The following is a 14,037-nucleotide window of genomic DNA, read 5'->3' on the forward strand; positions in this document are numbered from 1 at the left end:
TTCTCCAGTTGTGTCTTGCAGGCAAGATAGAGTAATAATAATAAAAACGACAGGAGATCCTTTGACAGGATGGCTTAAAATGCCACTCAATAGAATAAGAGTTGTTCTCATGCCTGGCAACTTTACAGCAAAGCCCAGAAGGAGAAGCCAGAAAATAATTTAGAAAAACCAAAGCTTAAAACCAGTGACACACAAGTCTGGTTACATTTTTCAATTTCATTTTTGGTTTCTCTGCATTTGGGTGGAAGTCAGTCCCACAGATGTCTTCTTCAATGTGAGAACCATCCTCTCTGGAACCACAGAGCTGCAGATGTCACGCTGGAATTCTCCCAGAGGCAAACTGCCAGATGTGAGGCTGCTCTTCCTCAGTCACTATCTCTGGTCGTACCGGGCGGTGCCTGGGTCAACTGACGCTCAGACCTGTGAGCCGAGCAGGTCACATCGTGGCTGACTCCGGCATTCGCACCGCCTTTCTCCTGTGCGACCCGCTAAGGGCCCCGCGAGGTGGGCAGGCCAGGTATTCTTGACCCTCGTGGGGTAGAAGAAGCCATCGTGGCTGGGAGAGCGCCCTGCTCACCGCCACACGTTTACTTCGCTGCAGGTCCCGAGCCTCAGCCCCAGGTGGGCAAAGCGCCCGGGAAATGCCCTCCGCTACCCGAGCGGAGCCCAGAGCCCGTGCTTTCTATTAAAGGTTGTAGATGCCGCCGCTCCCACTTTATCACCAAATGGAAGGGACGAATCCTTCCAAGGCGCCCTCCCTTTCCTGCCATAGACCTGCAGCCCACCTAAGCTGCACGTCGGAGTCGCGGGCCTGGGTGAATCCGGGGGCCTTGGGGGACCCGGGCCCCCGCCGCACCTAGACCCGCCTGCGTCCCCCAGGGCAGCTCCGCGCTCGGCAGTGCGGTTGAATCACTGGGGTGAGTCACCCCTTGCAGGGTCCCGGAGTTTCCTACCGGGAGGAGGCGGGGCAGGGGTGTGGACTCGCCGGGGGCCGCCCACCGCGACGGCGAGTGACCCAGGCCGGGGGCGGGGAGTCAGGAGGAGCGGCGGGGGCGGGCGCCGGGGGCGGGCAGAGGCGCGGGAAAGCTGGCTGCCGGCCCTTTATAGCGCGCGGGGCACCGGCTCGCCAAGACTCCGGGCTCCCGGCACCCCCTCGCACTCCCTCTGGCCGGCCCAGGGCGCCTGCAGCCCAACCTCCCCAGCCTCCGGGACGCCACGGAACCCGCTCGATATCGCGGTCAACTCGTAGACATGGAGACCCCTGCCTGGCCCCGGGTCCCGCGCCCCGAGACCGCAGTCGCTCGGACGCTCCTGCTCGGCTGGGTCTTCGCCCAGGTGGCCGGCGCTTCAGGTGAGTGGCACTGGCCCCTGGAAGCCCGGGGCGCGCCACACGCAGGAGGGAGGAGACAGTCCCGGCTGGCAGCGGGCTCGTCCTGGTTCCCTGGGGCGCCCATGTTGCCCCCCGCGCCTATGGGACTCGGCTGCGTTCACCCTGCCGGGCTTGAATGAACCCAGTCCCTTGGGCGCCGGCGGGAGTTGCAGGGAGGGAGTTGGCGCCCCAGACCCCGCTGCCCCTTCTGCTAGAGAGTTTTGCTCTGGGTGTCCAAGTAATTGGACTGTTGTTGCATAAGCGGACTTTTGGCTCCCGCTTTAACTCTGGGGAAAGGGCTTCCCAGTGATTCGCGACCTTCAATATAATAGAACTTGGGCTTGCGTCTGCACGTGTTGGCGTGCAGAGGTTTGGATATTATCTTTCATTATATGTGCATCTTCCCTTAATAAAGAGCGTCCCTGGTCTTTTCCTGGCCATCTTTGTTCTAGATTTGGGTAGAGGCAATCCAAACGGGCTGGACTGCTGCTTAGATTGGAGCAGGTACAACGTTGTGCATGCCCCGTATTTCTACGCGGTGTTCGGTACGGCGTGGAGACTGGGACCTGCTGCGTACTGGCAAAGCACACCTTCATAATAAATTATCCTGATCCAATATAGCCGACGGTGTGACAGACCACACGAACATGGGTCTCCTTGGAAGTTTCAAGATAGAGACATTTCAGATAAAAATGGAAAAAGTGAAGTTTGACTTTTTTCATTTGTATGCAGTCCTAACTCTTGTCACACGTGTGGGATTTGCCTTTTTTCCATAACTTACTTACTTTTCCATAACTTTCCATAACTTGCCTTTTTTCCAAACCCTTCCTGGCGGGCTGAACCTGACTCTTCCTGAGCTGAGTCCTGGACGGGCACACTGATGGCTCTGGGCTCTTCCTGGTCAAGTTATAACAAGGCTTTGCCCATGAATAATTTCAAACGAAAATGTCAAGATCCTTGCCGGTGTCCTGGGATTACAAGGTGAATCTTGTCATGAAGAAATTCTAGGTCTAGAAAAAACTTGAAGATTCTTTTTCTCTTGATAATTCACTAATGAAGCTTTTGTTGCTGAAAAATAAAAAGTGAGGTTTATGGTGATGTCAGGTGGGAAGGTGTTTTGTACATCAACACAGTCGAATGCTGAGAAATGCATGTAATAACAGCTGTTTCTCTGTTGCTTAAAGGCACTACAAATACTGTGGCAGCATATAATTTAACTTGGAAATCAACTAATTTCAAGACAATTTTGGAGTGGGAACCCAAACCCATCAATCAAGTCTACACTGTTCAAATAAGGTAAGCTAGGTACAAAAAAAGAAAATTAAGCGTTTTGATGTTTCTACTCTCCTATGCTGAACATTCATGTTCTTAAAGCTGATTATTGGAAGAAATTATTTAACAGATGACAAAGAAGAAGGGATTCGTGGCAATTCGCTGGCCGGTGTCATACTCTATTAGGCCTGCAACATTTCCAGACCTTAAACTGATAGAACATTTTAATTGTTTTAATTGTTTCTGGAAATGATGGGAGAGTTCCTAAGTGAAGTATGAACTGTGGAGAGGTGAACCTTCTTGAGTAGGCACTGAAGTGTGCTTTGGGTCATGATAGATTAGTTGATCTCATCTAAACATTGATGTCTTTTTCTGTTGCTGTCTAGACTGTGAACCATGTCTAACACCTTAGGGAAGAGGTGGGGAGGAATCCCAATGTATGCATTGCCCTTAAGCAGTGTTTGATTCATTCATCTCTGGACTCCATGAATCGAAATTTGGTAGTATACATGATCTTAGTGGAGGAGGCCAAATGTGTGACTCACGGAGCCTGGCAGAGCAGAAATACTCCGCTGTCTGTACCCTCTGGGTCTGGGGTGGCTCTGCTTCTTGGTGCCTCAACTCTGATTGGCAGCTGTCCCCAGGAGCCGATAATTTAGCATATTCAATCTAAAGGTTATGTCTTCCTTGATGGTTTTCACCATATTCTTGGCAAGTTTTTGGTTTTTGAAATGTTCTAGGAGGCTTGGTAGAGATCTTATGAAATAGAGAATAGCTGTTGTGGAAATTATTTTAATGCTAATTATGTAAAGTACAAAAGTAGCACCAGCTAAAACGAAAGGTATTTTGTTGTTCTGTTTTGTTTTAGCTTGTGCCAGGCTTTTTACAGCATTAGGAATGCAACTTCTAGATACGATGGATATTTTAAGTGAATGTTCTTGTTTTTCAAAATGAACTTCATGACAGCAGTTGCCAAACCAGCAGGGAGAACTTGCCTGCATATGTGCATGCATGTGTGGATATGTGTGGGGGCGCGGAGAGAAAGATGAAGGAATTTCATAACCTGAAATAATGATTACAGTTCTGGTCAAACTTGTCAATTCAGATTTCACCAATTGAGAATTAGTAATTAATTTCTCTGATACAGGCCTGAAGTTTACCTTGGTAAACACTTTCCTTCTAGATGGTAAAAATTAGATTTTGAGAGGAATGCTTACCTCCTAAATATATTCAATCTAATATTTGAGGGACATGTGGGAATATATTTATGATTCACCTGCTTTTTAAACATAAGCCTTTGTTAACTGTAAGTTCTTGAACTTTATAAGGCTGCTGTTATTTAAGTGAGCACAGCTCCTGTTCTGCAAACATCAGAGCGCAGGGCTACAGCTTGGGGGATGCCAGCCGACTCAGGGTGGTCCTGTGGACTGGACAATCCCTTGCTGCTGTGCTGGAGGGCCTGGGAGCTTTTCATCAGCCTGCGCCTGAAGTGTGCACTCTTCTTACCCACCCCAGGAATAAATGAGATTCCTGGTTAAAAAGGACCAGAGCAGTCATTTTTACAGATGAGGAAACTGTTGCTCTGGAAAGTGAGGGATTTATTCATGACTACACTGATGGTAAGTGCCCATGTCAGGTCTGGAACCAAGGTCTACCCAGTATCCACACACCCCTTAGGTGGCTCTGCTACAGTCTGATGGGAGGCCGCAAAGCAGGAGGAAGAAGGAAAGCCTTGCCCACTGAATCTCCTCAGTGGGGCTTCCTCCCTGCCTGTTTTCCCTCCCTACAGTTAGCATCTTAAGCAGCTGCCCCTCTTCCCTCCCCACTGCTCTCACTACTGCAGCCTGGCTCCAGCCACCGGACACTACTGCTGTGCAGAAGCCCCTACTTTGAGCTCCAACTGCATTTTTCACCTTTGCTAACAGTTTTCAGTGGTGGTTGGGAAATGTTATTGGCTTAAGCCTTAGCACAAACCATCACCTGTGATATTCATTCCATAGAAATGTTCTGAATTCTAAAGCTGAATTTACAAAGCTTCTGAAAAACAACCTGCAACCAAATTAGTGACTGAATTTTTTAGTCAACTCAGAATTCCAAATCAGAGGGTTTTGCAATGCCTGGAAGAACCTTGGAGGCTTTTAAAGTGTTAATGCTATTAATGGCATTAAGAGGGATTTTCTACAGAACTGTCCCTTCATTACCTGTTTACACAGTTACTACTTACCATGGTACTGTGTAAATCCTTGTGCTAAATTTTGCTGTAGAGTATGTGGTCCCTGCTGTGAGCTGGAAGGAACCAAATACTGTATCTGCATGGTACATAGAAAGCCCTAGGAGACTTTCTCCTGTTATCTGAACAACTATTTGCTGTAGTGATAAAAAGGAAACAGCGTAGTCTCATTTGCTTTTTGAAATGGAAATGATATAATAAAACACATTTTGGTCATTCTGGAACAAAATAGCCTCTCTCCTTTTATCACATAAAATTAAATAAATAGAAACCAAAATATTTCAATATCAATCTTAGTTTGTGCACTTTAGGATAAAGAATGTGTTTACCCAAATCCTTTTGGCCTGGTTACTTAGTTCAGATTTTGAAAGAAAATATATTTATGGCTTTTATGTGTGAATTTAGACAATGGAATTCACATGATGCCTTGTTTTCCTCAAGATTATGTATTAATTCAACCTGTAAATACAAACCATCTAATAGTCAGCGAGACCCTACAGCCCTGTTGCTTGACAGAGCACACAAGGGCACGCACCCCTCGTACCAGGCTGACTGTGTTCATATTAACAGCATCATGGAGGAACTCATGCTGGGGGACAGGGGAGGGAGATGTAAATGCTCAGCAGGGAGATCTGGAGATTCCTGGAGCAGGTGGAGTTGGGACCTGGCCTTGAACGATGGGTCTGCCTCTGGTAGTCAGGAATGCCAAAGGGAAGAGCAGCATAACTGTCACTTTCCATGGGACAGAAGTGTGTGAATCAAGTTGCAGTGACACTTCACCTATTTATTATTTTGGTCATTTAGAAGAATTTCATTTTAGAAGTCCTTTAAATCATTTACCCTTCAATGACGTCTCGCAAAAGAATGATCTGTCTTTAGTTTTTTAGTTTCAGACTTTGTTAGACAGATACTACCTGTACTGTCATTCTGTAATCTTGGTTGGGATGGATTCGCATCTTGCAAAAGCAGGGGAGGCATGTAGTATAATGGGGCAAACAGACCCAGCTCTGCCACTGGTTAGGTATGTGACCTTCTGCAAGTTGCTTAGTGTCTGTGAGCTTCAATGTCCTCACGGATAAGAAAGATCCAATACCTTCTTGGAAGGATTATATCAAATGAAGTAACATGAGTAAACGGTCCAGTAGAGTACCTGGCATATAGTGGAGTCAATGAATGATTAATAATAGCATTAATAGTGGTCATGAGAGAATATATGTATAACATGTTATTATGTAGACTATTTTACATAGAATATAGAACGTGATATAACGAACAATGTAATATGACATAATAAGTAGACTATAGTAAACAACTTCACTTTGTCTCAGTTGCCTCCTCTTGATGGAAAACTGCTCTTTCTGCCCTGTAACCGTGACAGAGCATCTACATTCTAAGAAAGATATTTAACAAAATGGTTAAGAGTACAGATCCACGAGTCAAATAGCTATCTGGTTCAAAGTCCAGCTGTGTGATTTTGAGCTAGTCACCCAATCTCACTTTGTCTCAGTTGCCTCATTTGTAAAAACAGGGCAAATTACAGAGCCATCCCCTGGGTTGCTATGAGGACTCAAACATGCATCCCAAGTGCTCAGTGTTGCTAGGTATGATGACTCACACCTGTAAATTCAGCACTTTGGGGGGCCAAAACAGAAGGATCAGCCTGGGCAACATAGCAAGACCCCATCTCTACAAAACAATGTTTTAAAAAAAGCAAAGTGCTTGCACAGTAACTGCATCATTAGTGTTGATCGTAGGGCTCGTGATGTTAGCACAGAATGCCACAGCCAGGAAGCAGTCTATCTTATTGAGTGCAAATTGTAATGTTCCATTTATTTTTCTTCCTTCTTTTCTTTCTTTAGTACTAAGTCAGGGGATTGGAAAAGCAAATGCTTTTACACAGCAGACACAGAGTGTGACCTCACTGACGAGATTGTGAAGGATGTGAAGCAGACGTACTTGGCACGGGTCTTCTCCTACCCGGCAGGGCATGTGGAGAGCACAGGTTCTACGGAGGAGCCTCCATATGAGAACTCCCCAGAGTTCACACCTTACCTGGAGAGTAAGTCGCTTGGGCTGTACCACTGTTCATTCTTGTTATAAACGTCTGAATATTCTTGTGATCTGATACCTTTAGGGGCTACTAAATTAAAAATATTTACTATTTTTTTCTCGGAAACTGGTATGTAACACAGCCCTCTTCACACATTCCAGATGTGGCAGGAGGTTCACAGAATAAGAACTTTGGAGCTGATGACAGTGTCATCAAGTAACTTTCTCCCCGAGTCTGTCCCCAGACCCTGTTACTGTCCTCAGTAACCACCTGAATGTGTGTTGGGAGAGGGCAGGCCAGGGAAGGGGGTAGGGATAGGAAATCCACCAAGGCCGGGGTTTTAGCTTTTCCCTATATGTATCATATATCCTGATTTTTCTGTCCCATTATCATACCAAAAATCCCAGTTGAGGATTTTTCCCAAATGGTCATAAATCGATGAGGAAAGTCCATGGCTTCCCTCTGAGCCCATCATTATCCTAATCATGCTGACCTTTTCCAATCACTTGGCCGTGATTTGAGTTCCATGGTGTGCCAGCACCTGCCCAGCCATCGGCCTGTCACCCTCGTTCTGCTTTTGGGAAGGTGGACTACTTTCCTCCTCAGCCTTTGCCCCTGTAAGCTGGCCCTAGGAGCCAGTAAGAGAATGAAGAGAATTCCTGTCAGGTAGGAGATTTAAATTCTTTTGCCGCAACTGTGGCTCTGATCTAGGCATTTCAGATAAACGCGTGTAGCACATTGAGTAGAGTGACATGAGCTTCTCTTGTAGGGCCAGCTGGTTAGAATGAAGGTGTTGTGTTAGTGTTAGGCCCAGCGAGAGAGAACAGTTTCTCAAGGTAGGAAAGGTGGAGAAGGGGGGGGACAGACAACCAACCAGCCATCCTCCTCTGCTATCTACTTTGAGGGTTGAAATAGAGGGCCTGACCCTAGGTGAATGTGGCTGCCTTCCCAGAGCCCCCATTTGCAAAACCCTCCAGACCCCTGGGTGCTTCTGCCTGTGTCTCTTGTGGCACCAGGCAAGAATGTAGCGGCGTCAGCAGTCCCTCTGGTGACTGCGGCATGGTTGACATTCATTTCCCGCCTAGTTAATGGCATCCTCATGATTCTCTTTTATATTAATAGTTCTTGAGTTTTTTGTAAGCTACTTCAAATCCTTTGTTAGTGCAAGATAGAAAATATTTTATATGTTTGTTTTGCATGTGCACATGCATATTTGGCCTGTGAATTGATGTTTGTTTTCCTGTCATTTAACCAAAGCATATGAGATAATTGAGCCATTGTAGAGACCCAGTGGTTAAATCGGCTTCTCGAGGTACAAGGACATTTCCTGGGCTTTCTCATAGCCCTACATTTCTTTGGACCTAAAATGTTATAGTTTATGCTACCACCCTGTTCAATATAGTAGCCACTAGCCACATGTGGCTGTTGACCACTTGAAATATGGCTAATGCTGTAAGTATAAAGTATACACTGGAACTTAAGAAGTATAGAATATCTCAAAACTTTTTAATATTGATTACATGTTAAAATGATTATATTCCAGATATATGCAGTTGACTCAAGCAATGTATGGCTGAGAGGCACCGACTCCCTGTGCAGTTGAAAATCCGAGTATAACTTTTGACTCCCCAAAAACTTAACTACTGATAGCCTGTGTATTAGTTGACCATTGACTGGAGCCTTACCAATAAGATAAACAGTCAATTAACACATATTTTATATGTTACGTGCATTATATACTGTATTCTTACAACAAAGTAAGCTAGAGGAAAGAAAATGTTATTAAGAAAATTATAAGGAAGAGAGGCTGGGCATGGTGGCTCACGCCTGTAATCTCAGCACTTTGGGATGCTAAGGCGGGTGGATTACTTGAGGTCAGGAGTTCAAGACCAGCCTGGCCAACATGGTGGAACCCCATCTCTACTAAAAATACAAAAATTAGCTGGGCGTGGTTGTGGGTGCCTGTCATCCCAGTTACTCGGGAGGCTGAGGCAGGAGAATCACTTCAACCCAGGTGGAGGAGGTTGCAATGAACTGAGATTGTGCCACTGCACTCCAGCCTGGGTGACAGAACGAGACTCTGTCAAAAAAAAAAAAAAAAAAAGGAAGGAAGGAAGAAAGAGAGAGAGAGAGAGAAAGAAAAAAGAAAGAAAGAAAAGACGATTATAAGGAAGACAAAATATATTCAGTATTAATTAAGCAGAAGTGGATCATCATAAAGGTGTTCATCCTCGTCATCTTCATGTTGAGTAGGCTGAGGAGGAGGAGGAGGAGAAGGAAGAGGAGGAAGAGGAGGAAGAGGAGGAAGAGGAGGAAGAGGAGGGGCCATGGCAGGAGAAGAGGTGGAGGAGGTAGAAGGAGGCAGGCACACTTGGTGCAACTTTTATTGAAAAAAATTTTCATATAAGTGGATCCACAGAGTTCAAACCCATGTTGTTCAGGGGTCAACTGTCCTTGGGTAACTAAAATGTATTATGAAAATTAATTTCACCTGTTCCTTTTTACTTTTTCTAATGTGACTACCAGAAAATTTAAAATGATATCTGAGGCTCCATTGTCTTCCCCTTGGACAGCACTGCCACAGAATGTCTCAGGATTCAGCTCCAGGCCGCCACGCCTGCTTCTCTCAGGCAGCTGGTTCTATGTAGATGTTTTATATGAGAGATAATTAAGTTGTCAATTATGAAAATGAAACAGGATTTGACTTTGTACAGAATTCTTGGGTTCTAACCAAGCTCATTTCCTTTGTGTCAGCAAACCTCGGACAGCCGACAATTCAGAGTTTTGAACAAGTGGGAACAAAAGTGAATGTGACAGTACAAGATGAATGGACTTTAGTTAGAAGGAACGACACTTTCCTAAGCCTCCGGGATGTTTTTGGCAAGGACTTAATTTATACACTCTATTATTGGAAATCTTCAAGTTCGGGAAAGGTGAGCATTTTTTAATTTGTTTTTATGACCTGTTTTAAATTGTGGATACTTGGGTTTTACAGCCCATTTCTTCCCCAATTCAAAAAAAGCAGAACAGGGTTGTTGAGAAGGTGGTGGAGTAGAAGGGGGAGCACCCACTGTGGGGAGGGGTGGACAACAGGCCTGGTCTTACCTGTGACTCTCCATTACCTTGTGACTCTGGGCAGGGCCCCCGCAGAGTCCCAGGTTCCTCAGCCAACCGCTGGATCCGGCCATCTCTAAAGGTCCCCCACACTCACATTTCTCCCTCTATTGAGGATCCCGGGCACAAAATGTGTTTTTGGTTCAATGCATAATACTCCCTTCCTTTTTCTTTTACTGCAGATATCTTCTAAAGGGGCTAAATAGGGCTCAATATACCTAAATTGGATCTTCTCAGTCTTGGAAAAGGCATTATTAGCAGTGATCAAGGGAAACTGATTAGCGAAGTCACTTCTAATCCTTCACGTGTCAGCTATGTTCATGTACACTTTGCTTAGAAACTAGGTTTTTACTTCTGCAGTGACTTAAGGAAGGGGAAAGAATTGACTCTGAGCCCAGATGAATTAAGAACTCTATCTTTTTACAGAAAACAGCCAAAACAAACACTAATGAGTTTTTGATTGATGTGGATAAAGGAGAAAACTACTGTTTCAGTGTTCAAGCAGTGATTCCCTCCCGAAGAACAGCTAACCGGAAGAGTACAGACAGCCCCGTCGAGTGTATGGGCCATGAGAAAGGGGAATCCAGAGGTGAGTGGCTCTGCTTGCGTGGGAGTGTGGGTGCCTTCTGGAGGAGTAGCTCCACCCTCAGGGCTGGGATGTACTTCCTTGGTTAAATATTCAGGAAGACAAACTGCCTGGAGGTTTTTTTGTTGTTGCTTGTTTTGGTTTTGATTTTGCTCTTGGTACTCTTAAGATTTTGGACATTTAGAAATGCTTCTGTGTTGTTTGAGCCCTTGTGTTAGCAAGGGTTTTCTTGAGCACCTACCATGTGCTAAGCCCTCTGCTGAGCCCTGGATACACAAACTATGTTTAGGACTTAGCATCAAGTCACAGATTTCCCTGGGCATTTTTTCATGCTTAAATTCTAATTCTGGGGTGGCTTCTGGACCAGCTGCAGCAGGACCCGGTAGACATTTGTGAGTACCCTTGTTGCCACAGAGGCTACAGAGGCTAACCCATCAAGGGAAGGGATTGAGTATATCAGATATACCCGCATGCATGTGTGCATATGGCTGACACGTGTGTGTCCACGCGTGTGCAGATGTTGGGAGCTCAGGCACATTGTGCGGGGAACAGTCCCTAACCGGAAGTGCTGTGGGCATTCAGACGTACAGGAAGCTGCAAGACTGTGCATCTCGCTCCATGCCTTACGAGGAAAGTATTCTGAGTACTTTCAGTGAAGAAAAGAGTCAGGGGATATAAACGATGGCTTACGCAGGGTGTGGTCGCTCACACCTGTAGTCCCAGCACTTTGGGAGGCCCAGGCTGGCAAATCTCTTGAGGTCAGGAGTTTGGGACCAGCCTGGCCAACATGATAAAACTCCAGCTCTATTAAAAATACATAAAGTAGCTGGGCATGGTTGCACGTGTCTGTAGTTCCAGCTACTCAGGAGGTTGAGGCAGGAGAATTGCTTGAATCTAGGAGGCGGAGGCTGAAGTGAGCTGAGATTGCATCACTGCCCTCCAGTCTGGGTCACAGAGCAAGACTCCATCTCAAAAAAAAAAAAAAAAAGAAAAGAAATGATGGCCTAGCTCCAGGTGAAGATGATATTTGAACATTTTAAAACACTTTAAATAAACTGTTCTCTCCTGTTTATTGCCACTGATGGGAGAGGTTTCTCTTTGCCTCTGGTCCTGCTTCCCTCTGGGCCATCCTACCCACAGCCTTCAGTCATTGTCCTAAAGCCTGGCTCTAATTCCAGTGCCTCTCCTTTTGTGCACACACACACTTGTCTGCTTCCTTGGCCCTTCTCTATCTTGGAGAGGCATTTCAAATGCCCCTTCCAGCAGGAAGCCTTCCTACTGCACCAACTAGTTACTATCTCTTCTTCACCTGAATCCTGGTAGCACTTTGGATATCCCACTTTGCACTTAGGGTTCACCTTCTACTATAATCATTGCCATCAATCTCAGCATCATTTTTAGGCACTTCTTTCCAGCCGTTGTTCTTACGTCCAACTACATATCTTTTCTGGACTGCACATTATTCAATTTATTAAATACCCATTAAATGTGTTTAGCCATTGTCAATTACTCTGAAACGTTCAGGGTTTGACAAATTCTTTCCTAATCTAAGTGTGGTGGAAAGAGTGAAAAAAAGAAATTTCAAATTGCACAAAAATAGGATGGTGTAATTTGGGGTTATGCCCTCAATTTTGCCCACTGATAAATGGGATTTGAGCTCACCAAGTTGACTAGATGCCCTTTATTTTTCAGAAATATTCTATATCATTGGAGCTGTGGTATTTGTGGTCATCATCCTTGTCATCATCCTGGCTATATCTCTACACAAGTGTAAAAAGGCAAGAGTGGGGCGGAGCTGGAAGGAGAACTCCCCACTGAATGTTGCATAAAGGAAGCACCGTTGGAGCTACTGCAAATGCTGTATTGCACTGTGACCGAGAACTTTTAAGAGAATAGAATACATGGAAACACAAATGAGTATTTCGGAGCATGAAGACCCTGGAGTTAAAAAAAAGCTCTTGATATGACCTATTACTACCATTAGCATTCTGGTTTTGACATCAGCATTAGTCACTTTGAAATGTAACGAATGGTACTACAACCAATTCCAAGTTTTAATTTTAACACTATGGCACCTTTTGCACATAACATGCTTTAGATTATATATTCCGCACTCAAGGAGTAACCAGGTCATCCAAGCAAAAACAAATGAGAAAATGCCTTAAAAAATCCTGGGTGGACTTTTGAAAAGCTTTTTTTTTTTTTTGCTTTTTTTTTGAGATAGAGTCTCGCTCTGTTGCCCAGGCTGGAGTGCAGTGGCATGATCTCGACTCACTGCACCCTCCATCTCTTGGGTTCAAGCAATTCTCTGCCTCAGTCTCCCGAGTAACTGGGATTACAGGCACCCGCCACCACGCCCGGCTAATTTTTGTATTTTTAGTAGAGATGGGGTTTCACCATCTTGACCAGGCTGGTCTTGAATTCCTGACCTCAGGTGATCCACCCACCTCGGCCTCCCAAAGTGCTAGGATTACAGGCGTGAACCACTGTGCCCAGCCAAAAAGCTTTTGAGAGGCTGACTTCAATCCATGTAGGAAAGTAAAATGGAAATTGGGTGAATTTCTAGGACTTTTCTAACATATGTCTGTAATATAGTGTTTAGGTTCTTTTTTTTTTCAGGAATACATTTGGAAATTCAAAACAATTGGCAGACTTTGTATGAATGTGTTAAGTGCAGGAGACGTCGGTATTCTGGGCACCTTCCTATATGCTTTACAGTCTGCACTTTAACTGACTGAAGTGGCGTTAAACATTTGAGAGCTAACTCTATTTTTATAAGACTACTATACAAACTACAGAGTTTATGATTTAAGGTACTCAAAGCTTCTATGGTTGACATTGTATGTATAATTTTTTAAAGGGTTTTCTATATGGGGATTTTCTATTTATATAGGTAATATTGTTCTATTTGTATATATTGAGATAATTTATTTAATATACTTTTATATAAATAAAGGTGACTGGGAATTGTTACTTATTCGATCTTCCATTTATTATTTATGTATGGTTTGGTGTTTGTATTAGCTCTACTACAGTAAATGACTAAAATTGTCAGTGGCTTATAACAACGTATCTTTTTCACTTACAATACATTTTGGTGACTGTAGGCTGACTGCACCTCTTCTCAATGTCTTCTCATTGTAGGATGCAAACCAATGGAGAAGCCCCTAATTAGGTCAGGGCAGAGGGAAAAACAAAAAACTGGTAGAAACCAGCAACCACAGCTTCAAGCTTTAAGCCCATCTCCTACTCTTCTGCTCTGTACGGGCCCATTGTCACTTCTGTTCACATGCTGCTGCCCCAAGCAAGTGACCAAGCCTGACAATACTTTGCCTACTGGAGTCACCACAAGGCACATGACAGGGGGCAGGGATGTGGTCTTACAGGGAAGGGAAAAGATAATGCTCTCTACTGCA

At 44.8% G+C, this 14,037-nt stretch overlaps 1 protein-coding gene and 1 long non-coding RNA gene across 3 annotated transcripts; both read left to right on the forward strand.

Annotated features, from left to right (window-relative positions):
* Positions 1 to 381: 381 nt before the first annotated feature.
* LOC144332645 (uncharacterized) lies at positions 382 to 902 on the forward strand. The gene is made up of 2 exons (XR_013400592.1): positions 382 to 517; positions 692 to 902. It is a non-coding gene; the product is annotated as an uncharacterized LOC144332645 (long non-coding RNA).
* A 226-nt stretch (positions 903 to 1,128) lies between these two features.
* F3 (coagulation factor III, tissue factor) lies at positions 1,129 to 13,596 on the forward strand. Of its 2 annotated transcripts, XM_015145417.3 has the most exons (6): positions 1,129 to 1,351; positions 2,554 to 2,665; positions 6,731 to 6,930; positions 9,676 to 9,854; positions 10,462 to 10,624; positions 12,314 to 13,596. In XM_015145417.3, exons 1-6 carry the CDS (start codon positions 1,252 to 1,254, stop codon positions 12,448 to 12,450), a joined length of 891 nt encoding a protein of 296 aa, XP_015000903.1. In that variant the 5' UTR covers positions 1,129 to 1,251; the 3' UTR covers positions 12,451 to 13,596. The 2 variants fall into 2 exon arrangements, with proteins under 2 accessions (XP_015000903.1, XP_015000907.1); XM_015145421.3 differs by lacking the exon at positions 10,462 to 10,624 and having other exon boundaries at positions 12,314 to 12,739.
* Positions 13,597 to 14,037: the final 441 nt, after the last annotated feature.

This window comes from Macaca mulatta, chromosome 1 (genome assembly GCF_049350105.2).
Source record: "Macaca mulatta isolate MMU2019108-1 chromosome 1, T2T-MMU8v2.0, whole genome shotgun sequence".
In the NCBI taxonomy this organism is placed as follows: domain Eukaryota; kingdom Metazoa; phylum Chordata; class Mammalia; order Primates; family Cercopithecidae; genus Macaca; species Macaca mulatta.

Excerpts from the sequence above, each read along its gene's own strand:
- F3 (XM_015145417.3), top strand. The coding sequence starts at position 1,252 with ATGGAGACCCCTGCCTGGCCCCGGGTCCCGCGCCCCGAGACCGCAGTC. Across the intron at positions 6,931-9,675 it reads GTTCACACCTTACCTGGAGA|CAAACCTCGGACAGCCGACA; the intron begins GTAAGTCGCTTG and ends CCTTTGTGTCAG. Across the intron at positions 10,625-12,313 it reads TGAGAAAGGGGAATCCAGAG|AAATATTCTATATCATTGGA; the intron begins GTGAGTGGCTCT and ends TTTATTTTTCAG.